General features: G+C 33.9%; 1 protein-coding gene across 1 annotated transcript in view; it reads right to left on the bottom strand.

Moving 5' to 3' along the window:
- The window catches only part of AOPEP (aminopeptidase O (putative)), a 504,306-nt gene that overhangs the window by 399,784 nt on the left and 86,841 nt on the right, over positions 1–17,681 (bottom strand). Inside the window, 1 exon segment of the mRNA XM_074281675.1 lies at positions 10,952–11,105. Within this exon segment, the coding sequence (XP_074137776.1) occupies positions 10,952–11,105 (154 nt within the window).

Here is a 17,681-nt window from a genome sequence, read left to right as displayed (position 1 = left end):
AAATATGAACAAGCAATCATAAATGAATATACAAGGATGAACTGTTTACATTCTAATATGTGGAGATGATACATGCATCTTCTCAGAACCCTATTATCATTACAGCTTAATAGGAGTATAATAAGAGTAGGTTTATAATTGGTTTTAAAATGAAAGGGAAAAGAAAAGTAATATATTAAGGGAGAAAGGTAGAGAAAGAAGAAATTATTTTTTACAAAATTCAGATATGCAAAAAGAAGACTAAAAAACAATGAAGAAGGGTCAGGGGAGTAGGTAATACAAAAACCTCACTCTAATCTGAACTGATCAAAGGTGGAAATAATATGATAAATTTGAGGAGCCAAAGTATATTTCATTCAATAAGGAAACCATAGTGAAAAGGGAGAAGGTAAAATGGAATAGAGAAATCTGAGGGAAATGAGGGCATTGGAGTAGCAAGTGATGATGGAAATTCGGTGACCATACTGATCCTATCTTATGACTCAATTCTGTAGCTAGCTCAGATTCCTTTATATTAATTATGAGTCTAGTCCAATTTCTGTCTCGATTCACTTGTGGGAATTATCAGAAAACCTTATTGTATTGTTTAATCCTAATCCTGCATAGAGAAGCTGTACCACTTGTATCCACTACTTAGAGTTAACCCTTAAGTAAGGGTATACTGAACATATGACAGTATGACAATCAGATCTGAAGACTGATGAAAGAAATCTTCTCACAACTATACATCTCAAGCAACCCATTTGTTTTATTTAAAAACTGTCCCCATACTGGTCAAAGAGTTATAATTTTCATGCTTCTTTGAATGCAGACACTTGCATGGAGAAAAATACCTTTTTTCTCCTGAATTCAGGGAATTTCACTCATTCATTCTCCCATTCCCAACTTGCAAAGTTCCTAATCATTCCTCTACTTAGAAATAAGATTACACTATTTCCTTTTAATTAACTGGCTTTATTTTATTAATTATTTTATATATATAAAAGTCTTGTCTCCCCCCATACTGGAGTCTTATGCCAAAACTGAGAAAGATTACTGAACTCAATTTTGGCAGCAACTGGCATGAATTGCTTAATAAATTGAAGTGCTTACAAGTCAAATCTTAGTTTCCTCAATCATTTAATCTTTCCTCCACTACAGAGTATAAATTAAGAAGAGATTAATCCAAAAGCAGAATTGCATCAAACCTAGAACATTAATGCTGAGAATACTACTCTCTCATCACCTTTTCTCCTTTACAAAAAAGGTATAGGAAACAAAAAGAAGAGAAAGTATAAAAGAAGAGGAGGGAAATACACAATAATAATAATTTCTGAGGATATCAATAGGATAAATTCATCTATAAAATTAAAGATGATAGTAAAATGCCTTAGAAACCACAATCCACCAACATGTTGTTTACAATAAATATGCTTGACACAGAAAGATTAACACAGAGTCAAAATAACGAACTGGACAAATATTTTATATTTCAATTAAAGGAATAAAAAGGCAGAGATACCAATCATCATCTCAGACAACGCAATAGCAAAACAAAAGAGATTAAAGAGAAACTACATTTTGCAGAAAGGAACTATAGATAAATCAAAATGAAACATATATACACCAAATAGAATAACATCTAAATGTTTAAAGGAAAAGCTAAATAAGTTACAGTAAAACTATTATTAAAATAAACTATGGGGATCTCACTTTGCTCTTATAAGACTTATAGAAATATAATTTTTAAAAAACACAAGAAAAATGTTAAGGATCAGAATAGTATTTTAAGAAAGTTAAATATGATAGACCTCTGGAGATTACTGAATAGGGAGAGAAAGAAGTACACATATTTCTAAGCTATGTGTGGTATTTTTACAAAAAGCAGGAGAAAAAATAAGAATTTATATAGCATCTACACTTTGCCAAGCACTGTTTTAAACACTTTGTCAATAATCTTATTTAATCTCATTGATGTTTGGGCATTAAAAACCTCACAAACAAGTTTAAAAAATCAATATTTTACTGACCATAATACAATAAAAATTATATTTAATAGTAGGTCTCAACAGTCAAAAGTTAATGAGAAACTAAGTAAATTAAATTATCAATAAGGAGTCACACTTCTTTGCTACCTAATGTTACTTTCAAGGGCAGTTAGATGGCACAGTGGATCAAACATCTGGCCTGGAGTCAGGAATATCTAAGGCTACTTTCGACTTTCTCTCTAAATATATCTTCCAGAAACCTTTTATCCATTAGGGTCCATCCTATTCAAATTTGTCACCCAATTCAGATTTTAGTAGCCTTTTTCCTAGAGACTTCTAGAAATTCTTACTTCCTCAATGAGTTCATTGCCTAATTCACAATCTTACTATTTTCTCAACTCCTGCCTTCATACTAATGGACTTCAAGATATCTACTGATGGTACTTGAATAACCTAACTTTCTAAAATTCTTAAATTTACTGAATTCCCATGATCTATTACTTCTCATCACCTCAGCTACACAAAGAGATAATAATACTTTTACTCTTGCTATCACTCACCAAATATTTTCATATTCATGAAGTCACAAATTCCTTTTCCTGATCAAAATCTTTATAGCTTTCCATTTTCTCCTATGTAGCATGATTTCTCTCCTTGTTATTCATCCTTAGTGAGACCTCCATTCCCTCTACCCTGCTTGCTACTGCTGGATCTTTATACAAGGTCAGAAAGATGGGAAACTGAAGGACATATTCAGAGTAAGCCCAAGTTAGCCACCAATTAAGTAAAAGTAGAGTCTTTCCCCTTTGGACATAGAGTTCATATTTCTAGTCATTGTTCTCTGAAATTCCTAAGAATATAGTGAGACAAGTGAGGCTGCAGGGACCTTTGATTTAGTTATTGGTCAAAAGCTTAAAAGTCTAGAAAATCAGGTTGCAGAACCAAGAATCAGGTGTTCAGTAGAGGGATCTAGGGCTGGATGCAATTAAAGAAAACAGATTTATTTAACACATATAACCAGGAAGAACTCAGGAAGGGATACTAGGCCACTGAGGTGAATCATGCACTGAGGTGAAGCATTCTTGGGTGAGAAGTGGTGTCAAGGATTTGGTCATTTGGAATAATTTATAGGATCCAAAACATGGTCAGGCTGGTCCACTATTTTCCTAGACCTAGACCTGCAGAGTGTTAGTCATGGCTGGGGCCTATTACTTAGTCATTCTTACCAAGACAAGAATATTTTTTGATTTGCGAAGTATCATTGGTTGATGCAGTAGCGTGAAAAAGGAAAGCAGGCTAGGGTCCTAAAAGGGTCCTAATTAGGCAAATCTATTCCAAAAGTGTTTGAGTTAGGCCATTATAACCACTGCACAAGACTCCTTAGGATAAGTGTGCCAAAAGTCATCATAATTCCTAGGGTATTACCTTTACATTGGCTATCCTCCCCTATTTCCTGTCTTAACCTTTAGTGAATGAAGCCCCAATTTTATTTTATTCCAACTACCTATCTTCTTTACTCCTAGTCCCATATTGCTGAAAGGAGTTGGGAAGAAATAAGAAACTTCTAAAAACTGAGTCTACTACAAAATTATATTATATAATCTCACTTGGACCCTCACTACAATAAGGTAATTTTTCTATTCCTTCTTATCAATTCACAATCTCATTCTCCACAATGTTCCAATCCATATCATTTCTACTCAATGCCCCCCTCTCTCTCTACACTCTTGACTGAGGACCTCAAACTGAGATCTATTTATCAAGAACTCCAGCTTCTCATCTATCCTATCACTCAAACATCTCTCCCCACTATCTTCTTTTTTACTCTGATCTTTGGTAAGATAGTGGTCCTTCTCCCTGCCAAGGCAAAATCCCTCTGCATAAACTCCTGATCCCATTACCTCCCATATTTTCCAACAGGTTGACTCCATCATCACCTTCACTTTCTTTCATCTTCGTTATCTCCCTATCTACTGATATCCTCTTTGCTGCCTGAAAATGTGCTCAGGTCTCCTACATCCTTTAAAAAAATCTCATCTGATCTTACCATCCCTGCTAACTATTCTTCTAGATTTCTCCTCTGCTTTGCTGCTGAACTCCTTGAAAAAGTTGTTTATACTAGGTGTGTCTCCATTTCCTCTCTTCTAAACCCTTTGCAGACAGGCTTCCAACTTTATCATTCCATTGGAAGAACTCTCTCCAATTTTATAATAATCTTCTAATTGTTCCATATGTGTGTGTGTATGTGTGTATATGTGTGTGCCTGTGTGTATGTATACATTACACACACATATAGGGGAGAATATATTCACATGTGTCTAGACACACACAGACACACATATATGTGCATGGGCATATTTTTATATGTAAGCTTCTTGTGAACAGGGATTTTTACATTCTTTGTATTTCTATCCCCAGTATTTACCACAATGAAGGCATGTAATAAATATTTCCTGATTGACTGACTGATTGATGGATGTTAGCCAGTAAAAGGCTTGGATATGTAATAGAGGATCATGTATGACGATCAGAAAGAAATTCAATATGACTGAACTAAAGAATATGAGAAAAGTTATAATAATAAATAAGACTGGAAAGGGAAGTTGGGTAGTTTTATTTTAAAATGGCTATAAATTTTCTGTTCTCCAGGCCAAGTATTCCTACTTTCTCCAAACAATCCCAATATGGCATGAATGTCAAGACTCTTTACCAATAGCTTTCCCCTAGACAGTCTCCAACTTAATAATATCTTCTCTATAATGCAGCAGGAGAACTGAGTATGATATTCTTGACATAGTTTGACCAGGAAAAAGTACAGTAGGGGTATTTGTTGCTTCACTATTTCTAGATATTATTAATGAAGATTAAGATCAAAATAAGAATTGTATTGTTCACTCACTTTGAACTTACTGTTCATTTACTCTCAAGACATGACCTTAATGATCAACCCAAACCCCACTCGATAACTTCAATACCTTTGAGCCTTTTTCATAATTTAGATTTTCCAACTTTCATAATTTTTGCTGCCGTTTAGGGGACTTCATGCACTTTGGGGCAATGAGTCCAAAGTAAAGAAAATGTTTTGTTTTGTTTTTAAAAGATCACAATGCTTAACATAAGTAAAAAGAATTTCCTCATGGTTAGTGCATATTATATTTCTGTTCATAAAATTCAATAAAATAAATGGTTTGGACTTTATCAGTCTTACTACTGATTTATCTACTAAAATGTTCAGCTAGAGTGGGCAGATACTTCATGGAGCTGATCTTGGAGAAGAAAAGTTCTTTCTTTAATTTAATCCATATGAAGAGTGATCAAAAGTTCAGTGACCAATAAATACTGTGGCCAAATTTCTGGACTCCAGATGAAAACATTAGGCAAAAGAAAACCTGTACCATATTAGACTCCCTGTAAAAGTTACATTTATGTGAAATGATTTGGTGGTCTTAGGGAGGGTGAAGTGGTGGGAATAGCAAGGCAAAGGAGACCAGATGTGAACATAATCAGAAACACCACTACACTTGGCACTAAAGGATACCTTTGTTAGAAAAAGTAGCAGAGAGTCAAGGATTTTGTGAATTAAAATATGCTATCACCCTAAAACTTCTAAAAGAAATCTTTGAAAAACAGAGTAGAAATACAACTTGAATGAGACTAAGCAAATGTAAACTATATTAATTATAACTACAGAAGAGCATTTTAGTAAACATAGGTAGATCAATAAATGAAGGAAAGTCCAAGTCACATATTCTCAAAATTAGACAATATATTTTAGAGATCATCTAGGCTGTATTGACTATGATAAATGAAGGTAAATCAAGACCCAAGGAAGTAGGTTTGCTTATAAGGCTACCACTTTTAGCTATATCCACATTTCTTTGTAGTTCCCAAATATTTGAAATTCTAATCTAAAATAGAAGTAATATTCTACTAAGTCCCCAAATGCTACAAAATCTCCTCATTGAAACATGCAATCATTTGAAAGAGGTAAATCCAATCATTTAGACCAAGTAACAAAGTGAATGAAAAAATGCAAGTAGGATGAGGATAAAGTCCTTATCCTTCTCCCTTTGGACTATGAGAAACAAATCAAAAGTCCAACTCAAAGGTAAAATGTGTAGCTGGAGAACACAAGAAAGTTCACTTTCTAACTATAAATGCCCAGGAAAAGGGCATTCAATCACACATTTTTATGGTCCCCTCCCAATCAAACACACAATTTTCCCATCAGCAAAAACCTCTTACTTCTATTTCAATCAGCCTGAAAATAATTCCTCACTACAAAAAAAAAGAAGGGCTGGTAGGTGGCTAAGTAGAAAAAGTACCATACTTAGAATCAAGAAGATTCATCCTCTTCCTGAGTTCAATTCCAACTTCAGACACATATTAGCTATATGAGTTTCCACATTTGTAAAATGAAGTAGAAAAGGAAATGGCAAACCACTCCAGTGTAAGAAAACTCCAAATGGGATCACAAAGATTGAGGATCACTGACACCTTTAATTTTACAACTGAGAAAACTGAGGTCCACTGAAGTTAAAGAACTTAATGATGGACAAAAAATGCAGAATACTATTTCCTGATCTCTTCCTGATTGTAGGTTGAGAGATACCACTTCACTTCCCCATTTTGACCCCTTAGTGAAGTTCATTCTATTTTATCCTCTTCTTTTGATTCCTTTGTAAGTCATACTTTGTGCCTTGCCAAGCCTCTGCCTAGGATTAATCTCATCATCTGTTTACTATCTTTGTTCCTACTCACTTGCTTTTAAACAAAGCTAAAAAAAAAATCTCAAAAACATGCTGAAAATAAAGGCATGTAATGTAATTTCAACTGGATCCTCCCTATGACAAGGCAATCCTTTAACACCTTCCTAATTGACTCAATATCCTACTTACCATAATGGCTTTCCAAACCTTTTCATCCCTGTTGAAACCTCTCATGACTCTCCTTCCTTCTACCACTTCTGCTGAGTTTCTTATATTCACATATTATATAAGAAATTGGTTCTAATTTCTAGTCATATTTTTTAAAATGTTCTAAATCACTACTGATTAGAAAAATACAAATTAAGACAACTCTGAGGCACTGCTACACACCTGTAATATTGGCTAAGATGACAAGAAAAGATAATATAAATGTTGGCGAGAATGTGTGAAAATTGGGATACTAATATGTTGTTGGTGGAGTTGTGAAGGGATACAGCCATTCTGGAGAACAATTTGGGACTATGTCCAAAGGGTTATCAAACTGTGCATATCTTTTGATCTAGCAGTGTTTCTATTGGGTCTGTATCCCAAAGGGATAATAAAAGAGGGAAAGGGACCCACATGTGCAAAAATGTTTGTAGTAGATCTTTTTTTTTTTTTGTGGTAGCAAAGAATTGGAAACTGAGTGTATGTCTATCAGTTGAAGAATAGCTGAATAAGATATGGCATATGAATGTAATGGAATATTATTGTTCTATAAGAAATAATCAGTAGAATGATTTCAGAAAGGCCTAGAGAGATGTACATGAATTAATGCTGGGAATAGAACCAAGAGAACATTGTACACAGCAACAAGCTTATGTGATGATTAACTGTGATAAATGTGACTCTTTTCAACATTGAGGTGATTCAGGGCAATTCCAATGGTTTTTTGATGAAGAGAACCATCTGCATATAGAGAGAATGATGGAAAATGAATGTGGCTCACAACCTAGTATTTTTTTTTTGTTGTTGTTGTTTGCTTAATTGTTTTTTTCTTTCTTAGTTTTTCTCAAAAACAAACAAACAAACCCTGATGATCTAAATAAAGACCAAAGCATATTTTTCACTTTCTTTTCTTTCCTTTGTTTTTGGTTTGCATTTTCTTGCACAAAATGATTAATAGTGAAATATGTTTGATATGATTGCATACGTATAACATATCAGGTTTTTTTTTACCATCTCAGGATAGTTATTGAGGAAAATAAAATATTAATTAAAAAATAAAATTCCTTCTTCCTTCCCCCCAAAAACCCTCACTTTATATATCCATCCTTAATAGCTATTATGCTTTCTGTCCCTTTTCATAGATAAACTTTTTGAGAAGGCTTTCTACAATTGATGCCTCCGATCCCTTGCCTCTCATTCCCTTTTAACTCTAGTTAAGTAATCTTCATTATTCACCTCTCTCCAAAGTTACTAATGATATCTTTATTCCCAAATTCAAAGGCTCTTTCTCAATCCTCATTCTTCTTGACCCTTCTGCAGTCTTTGATACTGTTGTTCATTCTCTTCTTCCTTACACTTCTCTTTTGGAACACTGCTCTCTTCTGATTCTCTTTCTACCCATCTGACTGCTCTCTCTTGTCTCCCTTTGCTCTATCTTCATCCAAGTCATACCCAGTAATGGTGAGTGTCCTCTAGGACTCTGTTTTTGAGTCCTTTTCCTCTTTTCTGTTCATATTATTTTACTTGATGAACCAATCAACTCCAATGTTTTCAGTTGGCATCTCTACACTAATAATTCTCATAGTTATTCAGTTTTTTTTGTTTAACTTCCAGTCTTCTAACTTCCAGTTTTGCATACTGAGTTGCCTAGTAAACAGCTTGAATTGGATGTCTGACACTAAGTATGTTGAATAATGAACTGAATAGCTTTTCTCTTCCACTCCTCCTTTCTAACTAAATTCCCAATTACTTTTGAGGTCACAACTACCCTTCTAGTCATCAGGTATAGCAACCAATGTGTCATGATTAACTCCTCACCCTCATTTCCTATTTTCAATCTTTTGTCAAATCCTGTCAAACTTACCTTCATAATATCTCTCATATATACATATATTCCCTTTTCTCCTCTGACATTGCCACTAGCTTAGTGAAAGATCTCATACTCAAGACTATTACAATTCTCCCTGCCACAAATCTCACCTTCCTCCAGTTCACCCTCCACTCAAGTATACCTAAAGCGCAGATTTGATCATGTCACAACAATTTCTCCACACTCCATTTAACAATGGCTTCCTATCACCTTAAGGTTTAATTAAAAAACATTCTGTTTGGTATTCAAAGCCCTTCGTAACTTGGCTCTGTCATAACCATAATTGTAACTAATTTTGTTACACTTTTTATCCCCCACAAACATAGTCTTTGATCTAGTAACATTACACTTCTCTGCTGTTCCTCACATAATACATCCTAGGTAGCTAGGTTAAGTAGTGAATAGAGTGCTAGACTTAGTTTCAGAAAAGGATGTGAGTTCAAATCTATACACTTTCTCAGATGCTTTCTAGTTGCGTGACGCTGGGTGAAACACTTAACCTGTCTGCCTCAGTTTTCTCAACTGTCAATGAAGATAACAATAGAAATTATCTTTCAGGATTGTTGTAAGAATCAAATGAGATAATATCTGTAAAATATTTAGCATAGTACCTCATGCATAGTGCATCAATGTTCCTTTTCTTCGGCTTCCCCCCATCTCTTGGCTCTGGGCATTTTTCTGATGGTTCTCCAGGCCTCTAATTTTCTCCCTTCTCATCTCTGCCTCTTGGCTTCCCTGTTCCCTGGCTTTTTAAAAAAATTTTAGTTAAAGTCCCACCTTCTACACAATCTTTCACAATAAGTAGTCTCCCTTATATTGAATATTTCCAACTTATCTTGCATATACTCTTATACTTCTATAGGGAAGATATTCACCAATAAGTAAATTTGTGATACAAAGTGACATCAGGGAAGGAGATGATGATGAAAGAAATTTTTATTATTGTTGCTGTTCAGTTGTTTCAGTTCTACATGACTCTTTGTGATCATAATTGAGATTTTCTTGGCACAAATACTTGAGTAGTCTGTCATTTTCTTCACCAGCTAATACATATGAGGAAACTAAAGCAGATAGAGTCAAGTGACACACAGCTAGTAAGGTTAGAGTTACAATTCAGAAAGAGGAGTCTTAGATGCTCTAGAACCAAGGCTCTATCTGTTATACCACCTAGCTGCCTGGTGAATAGACTACAAGAAATTTAGGGAAGTGCTCTTGAAGAAGAAAACTAAGGCAGACAGAGGTCATGCATTTTACCCAGGGTCATTCTGCTTGAAAGTATCTGAGAAAGTGTCAAGGCACTAAGGCCTTAAATAGACCTTTGGGTACCAAGAGGTAGAGGTAGAAGGGAGTATGTTCCAGGAATAGAGAATAGTCTATGCATAAGCTAAGAGGAAAGAGAGGGAATATGATGCATAAGGAACAGCTAAGTTAGACCAAATTGACTAAAACATAATATGTGAGGAGGAATAATATCAGTCTAAAAAGAAAATCTGAAGGGCTACCGATGCCAGAGGAGTCTATATTCAATTCTAGAGGCAACAGGAAGTGACTGAAATTCACCACTCTAATGTCAATATATTCAAGTTAAAAGGTACTCAGTGGCAAATTTACTTTGAAAAATGCTGGCTTACCTCCATAGATTATTTGCTCATTATTAGTCTAGGCCTGTAATTTCACTGGTATTGGGAACCCTTAGTCAGAAAGCTCCCTCTACCAAAGCAAATCGGCAAAAATCCAGCAAATTAGAGTCTTAAAGAGATGCCTGGAATACAAAGACATTGTGTAACTTCACCAGATTAGCATGCGTCTGGCAACACTGGAATTCAGGTCTTCCTGTCTCTGAAGCTGACGCTCCACTGTGCAATTCTGTTTCTGTAGGCTCTATACGTGATTCCGTGGAGATGTGTGTGTATGGATGTATGGGTGTCCCGAATGTGCTAAAAGGCCTAGTGGAGTTTGAATTACAAAAGCTCAAACTTGCACTAAGACTTTCAGGCCATACCATACACATATATTTCTGCATAAGGAATCAATATTATTCCCTATTTTTCCAGTAGCATTTTATTGTGTTCTTTTTTAAATAAATGTTCTGATTAGAGTTCCTTAGCTACAATAACTCACATTCATAAGGGCTTAAGGAAAAGGGGCTCTATTATTTCCTCAAGTGTGTATTATTCAGCAAGAACCCAAGCACTAACCTTGAGTCTGCCTCGGAAGATGAAAAAGATGTCACAGTTGATGGTTCATTCAATGAACAGGGCCCCAGCTTCACTTCTTTCCAGGGTCCAACTGCAATTGTGAAGGTAGATGCTGGCATTGGCATGGTCACATAATAATTCCAACTCAAGTACCCTACAAACAAAGAGTGAACACTGGATCATACAAACATAAGCAATGATCTTAAAGCTGCATTTCTTTTCCATTAAATATAGCTGAAGAGGTCAGTAAGATAAACCAACAAAAGTAGCTCTATAGAGGTTATTTTATCTCTAAGGATGTTATTGTGGGTTCAGAAATATAGCTTACTAATTTAATGTCAGAGATAAAACCTAAGCTCAAGCCATTTCTTTTATTCAAAATTTAATTTTTAAATCAACAACATTTATTTTCTCTCTCCCACCTACTTTCACTTCCATTGGGAATAAAAAGAAAACAAAACCTTTCTATATGTATAGTCAAGCAAAAGTAATTCTTACATTGATCATAGTCAAAGATGTTTGCCAAATACTGCATCCTGAGTTTACCACCTTTCTGTCAGGAGGCACTTTATCTTGGTTTTCTGGAATCATGATTGATCACTGCATTTATTAGAATTCATTCTTAAATCTTTCACATTTTTTCACATTTTAAATGTTTTCATTAATATCTTTTGTTTTGTACATTAGCATACTTTTTCCTCTGGATTATCCCATACAGAGAGTCATCACATATAATATTAACAATAAAGATGCAAAAATTAAAAAGAGGGAAAATCTGCATAACAGAGCAATACCTTGAAAAAAAATTTAAATTGATGCAATGAACATGTGCAGACATCTTATCTCTGGAAAGAAGTAGGTTGGATATGTCTTCTAGAATCTCTTCTTACAAGTTATGCTTCTTTTTTATAATTTTGAAAAATAATTTTTGATTTTTTTCTGTGTGATTTTCCTTTCTGTATAAATTATTATTATTACTGTTTATTTTTTCTTGGCTCTTCTTACTTCACTTTATGTTAGTTCCAGTATCTCTTTTCATGTTTCTCTGTATTAATCTCATTCATCATTTCTTACAGCACAGAAATATTCCATTAAATTGAGTGTACTATACTTTGTTTAGCCATCTACATCTACTTTGCTAAAACAAAAAGTGATGCTATAACTAGTTTGGTATACATGATGATTTACTTCTTATGAGTGGCTTCCTTGGTGTACAAGCCCAGGAATGGAATCTTCAGCTCAAAGTATTGTACTTTTGCATAATCCTAAATTGCTATGAATGATTGTACTGATTTACAACTCCACCAAAAATACCCCAGTTATGTTCTCAGAACCACTCCAAATGCCATATCCTTGGAAAGCAAATCGTTATTAAAAAAATTTGATAAAAACAAATTTTCCCCATTCAACTGCTTCCTTGTATTATGAAGATTTTTTGTTTCATACTTGAGTAAATCAATCTAGATTTTATATATTTAGTAGTTATTGGAACATGATTTCCTTTTTTATTATTGTCTCTTGTGTTTCATTACAAAATACCTTACAAGATTTCCACATTAGTCATGTTGTGAAAGAAGAATCAGAACAAAAGGGAAACCATGAGAAAGAAAAAACAACAAAAAAAGTGAAAATAATATGCTTTAATCTATATTCAGATACCATAAATCTTTGGATATTGACAGAATTTTTCATAATGAGTCTTTTTTAATTTCTTGGATCATTGTACTGCTTAGGAGAGCTAAATCTATCATAATTTGGTCATTGCATAATGTTACTGTTGGTGTGTACACTGTTCTCCTGATTCTGTTCAGTTCAACTAAGTCTTTCCATGTTCTATTGAAATCTGCCTGCTCATCCATTCTTATAGCACAATGGTTTTCCATTACATTCATATATCATAATTTGTTCAGCAATTCCCCAATTGATGGCCATCCCATCCAGTTCTTTTCCACCACAAAAAGAGCTGCTATAAATATTTTTGTATATGTGAGTCCTTTCCCCTTTTCTATGATCCCTTTGGGATATAGCCCTGATAGTGGTATTGATGGATCAAAGGGGATGCACAATTTTATAGTTCACTGGGCATAGTTCCAAATTGCTTTCCAGAATGGATAGATCCAGAATGGAGTTCCAATCTTCTCACATCTTTTCCAACATTTATAATTTTTCTTTTCTGTTATATTAACCAATCTGATAGATGTGAATTATTTTAATTTGCATTTAATTTGCATTTCTCTAGTCAATAAGTCAATCTAGTCAAAAAGTCCTTTATTCTTTGTCTTTTTCATGAAATTAAAACGTTTGATACACTGATTTTGGATTATCTTTCCCAAACAATTTCTGTTATTGCCTTGCAGATCTTGTGCTGGCACCCATTTTTCTGTTATGCCTCACTCTTAGGAATATCCACTCCAGAAAACTGGGCTACTAATGCATTGTTGGTGGAGTTGTGAACTAATCCAATCAATCTAGAGAGCAATTTGGAATTATGCACAAAGGGTTATAAAACTATGCGTGTCCTTTGATTCAGCAGTGTCATTACTGGGTCTGTATCCCAAAGAAATAGTAAAAGAGGGAAAAGAACCCATACATGCAAAAATATTTGCAGCAGCTCTTTTTAGTGGTGGCAAAGAATTGGAAAACGAGTGCATGCCCATCAACTGAGGAATGACTGAATAAGTTATACTATATGAAAGTAATGGAATACTATTGTTCTATTAAAAATGAATAGGTTAATTTTAGAAAAGTCTGGAAAGATTTACATGAACTAATGATGAGTGAAGCAAACAGAACTAGGAAAACATTGTATACAGCAACTAGATTGTGTGATAATCAATTATAATAGACTTAGTTCTTTTCAGCAATTTAGCAATCTAAGGCAATCCTAATAAACTATGAATGCAAAAACACTATTGGCATCCAGAGAGAGAACTGTGGAGTGAATATGATCAATGTATACTTTTCTAACCATTTTTTTTCTGTTTGTTTTTTCTCATGGCTTTTCCCCATTGTTCTGATTTTTCTCTCCCAACATGACTCATGTAGAAATATGTAAAAAAAAATTAACATTCATATATAATCTAAAAATAATTAATTAAAAATATTCCCTCCAGCAGATGATAAAGAAGATATTCTCTCATGGCAGGAATGAACTTGATAATACTGAGCTTTGCCATTATCTTAGTTTATTCTTCCCTTTTCCTCAAAATCTCTTCCTTGGTTTTACATCCTTCCAACTTTTTGAGTGTCAGGTGCTTCTTAGTACCTCTGATTTCCCTTCTTCTGAAGCACAATTAGTATACCAAATCCTTGAAAATAATGTTTGTAAGGTTTTTATATCCCTTCATGAAATATCTCTCTTATCTCCTAGGGGCTTTCAACAGTGGCATGACTTCCCATCAATGAAACAAGGTTTCTCCCTTTCTTTCCCTTTTTTTAACCTCTCCCTTTGTCTTGTAATATATTTTCCTATAGGTTCTCTTCTTCCTGATAGACTATAGGAATTATTTTTCTTCATTTATACTTAGGCTTAGATTTTCAGAGTAAGTCACCTTGGGTTGAATCTTGAGCTCCATTGCACTCTAGAACATATTATTCTGTTCCTGCCTATATTTTGTGGGACTGCATAAGTCTTATGCTATTCAGATTTTCTTTGCTTTATATTTGAAGGGTTTTTTTTCTCAGTCACTTTCAGAATTTGTTAGATCTAAATGAACTGTAAAATTCAAATATTATGTATATGTCTTCAAGTTTGCATTATAGGAATTTTCTGGAAGTTATCTATATAGTCTATTGATTGACTTTGTTTTTACTGATTTTTTTTTCTGGGATTAGAAGTGCTGGAAAGTTTCCTTTATTACTTCTTGCATTATGTTGTTCAATTTTTTGATTTTTCATGCTCTTCTGGGAGATCTATAGTTCTTTTTTTTTAATTAAAGCTTTTTATTTTCAAGACATAGGCATGAATAAGTTTTCAACATTAACCCTTATAAAGCCTTGAGCTCCAATGTCCCTTCTCTTTCCTTTCCAGCCCCTCTCCTAGATGTCAAGTAATTCAATATATGTTAAACATGGTAAAAATATATGTTAAATCCAATATATGCATATATATTTATACAATTACCTTGCTGCACAAGAAAAATCAAATCAAAAAGGAATAAAATGAGAAAGAAAAAAAATGCAAGAAACAATAACAAAAAGAGTGAAAAAGTTATATTGTGATTCACACTCAGTTCCCGCAATCCTCTTTCTGAATGTAGATGGCTCCCCTCATCACAAAATCATTGAAACTGGCCTGAATCATCACACCATCGAAAAGATCTATGCCCATCAGAATTGATCATCATATACTCTTGTTGTTGCCATGTATAATGATCTCCTGGTTCTGCTTATTTCACTTAACATTAGCTCATATAAGTTTCTCCAGGACTCTCTGAAATCATCTTGCTTATCATTTTTTTGCAGAACAATAATATCCCATAACATTCATATAGCATAACTTAGTTCAGCCCTTCTCCAAATGATGGATGTGCACTCAGTTTCCAGTTTCTTGCCACTATAAAAAGGGCTGCCACAAACATTTTTGCACATGTGGATCCCTTTCCAGACTTCATGATCTCTTTGGGATGTAAATGCAGTAGAAACACTGTTGGATCAGAGGGTACACACATTTTAATAGCCCTTTGGTCAGAGTTCCAAATTGTTCCAAATGGTTGGATCAGTTCACAACTCCACCAACAATGCATCAGTGTCCCAATTTTCCCACATCCCCTCCAACATTTATCATCTTTTCCTTTAGCCAATCTGACAGGTGTGTAGTGGTACCTCAGAGCTGTCTTAATTTGCATTTCTCTGATCAACAGTGATTTAGAACACTTTTTCATATCACTAGAAATGGTTTCAATTTCTTCATCTGAAAATTATCTGTCATATCTTTTGACCATTTCTCAAGTGGAGAATGGCTTGAATTCTTATAAATTTGAGTCAGTTCTCTATATATTTTAGAAATGAGGCCTTTATCAGAATCTTTGAATATAAAAATGTTTTCCTAATTTATTGCTTCCCTCCTAAACTTGTCTGCATTAGTTTTGTTTGTACAAAACCTTTTTTAACTTAATATAATCACAATTATTTTGTGTCCAATAATGCATTCCAGTTCTTCTTGGGCCACAGATTCCTTCCTTCTCCACAGATGTGAGATGTAAACTATCCTTTGTTCTTCTAATTTGCTTATAATATCACTCATTATGTCTAAATCATGAACCCAATTCAATCTTATCTTGGTATACAGTGTTAGGCGTGAGTCAATGCCTAGTTTTTGCCATATTAGTTTCCAATTTTCCCAGCAGTTTTTTGAGTTTTTATCCCAAAAGCTGAGGTCTTTGAGTTTGTCAAACACTAGATAGATAGATCATTGACTATTTTGTCTTGTGAACCACTAGAGATCTATAATTCTTAAGTTGTCTGTATATATTCTGTCTTTGAAATTAATATGTTTTACTTTTTCAAAAGTATGTTTTCTTTTAACATTATTGCTTTTTGCTTTTCTTCTTATACATTATCCAGTTTGGCAGAAATTATATTTAAACACTACATCTTATGTTGTATCTCATAATAAATCATAAATTGAGTGATGACTTGCATATATGCCATGAAATCATGTCACTAAAAAATTAAAAAGAAGACATAATCTAACTTTTATATCCATGAGTAGAAAAAATATGGCACAACTATACTAATGCGAAGTGAAATGAGATGAATTGGGATATCACTGTGCACAATAACAGTAATGTTATAATGATGATCAATGGTTAAAAACTTGACTATGCTAATCAATACAATGCTTTAAGAGAGATCCAAATGCTATCCACTTTTAGAAAGAGAACTGATGAACTCTGAATGCAAACTAAGTATACTTTTATCATTTTCTTTGTTTTTCTTACTCTTTTTGTGATATGGCTTATATGAAAACATGTTTTGCATGATTTCAAAGATATAGTTAATATTATTTTGTTGCCTTCAGAGTGGGAGGATAAGGGGTGGGTAGGAAAGAAGGAATTTAGAACTCAAAAAAAATTTTTTAAAGAATGCTAGAAAAAATACATTCTTCTCAAAAAATGAGAGGCTGATAGCCTCGGCAATAAGAGCCGAGAAAGAGATTCAAGGAATTAGAGTAGGAAATGAGGAAATAAAACTATCACTTTTTGCAGATGACATGATGGTATACTTAGAGAACCCCAAAGACTCTGCTAAAAAGCTATTAGAAATAATTCAGAATTTTAGCAAAGTTGCAGGATACAAAATCAATCCACATAAATCCTCAGCATTTTATATATATCACCAACAAAATGCAATAGCAAGAGATACAAAGAGAAATTCCATTCCAAACAAATGTTGAGAGTATAAAATATTTGGGAATCCATCTACCAAAGAAAAGTCAGGAATCATATGAGCAAAATTACAAAACACTTGCCACAAAAATAAAGTCAGATTTAAATGACTGGAAAGACATTCAGTGATCTTGGATAGGCCGAGCGAATATAATAAAGATGACAATACTCCCCAAATCTATTTATTTAGTGCTATACCAATCAGACTCCCAAGATACTATTTTAATGACCTTGAAAAAATAACAATAAAATTCATATGGAAGAATAAAAGGTCGAGAATTGCAAGGGAACTAATGAAAAAAAAGTCAGAGGAAGGTGGTCTAAGTGTACCTGATCTAAAG

Source organism: Sminthopsis crassicaudata, chromosome 1 (assembly GCF_048593235.1).
Source record: "Sminthopsis crassicaudata isolate SCR6 chromosome 1, ASM4859323v1, whole genome shotgun sequence".
Classification (NCBI taxonomy): domain Eukaryota; kingdom Metazoa; phylum Chordata; class Mammalia; order Dasyuromorphia; family Dasyuridae; genus Sminthopsis; species Sminthopsis crassicaudata.
Note: the sequence above shows the minus strand (reverse complement) of the source record. Positions and strands in the feature narration are given on the sequence as shown.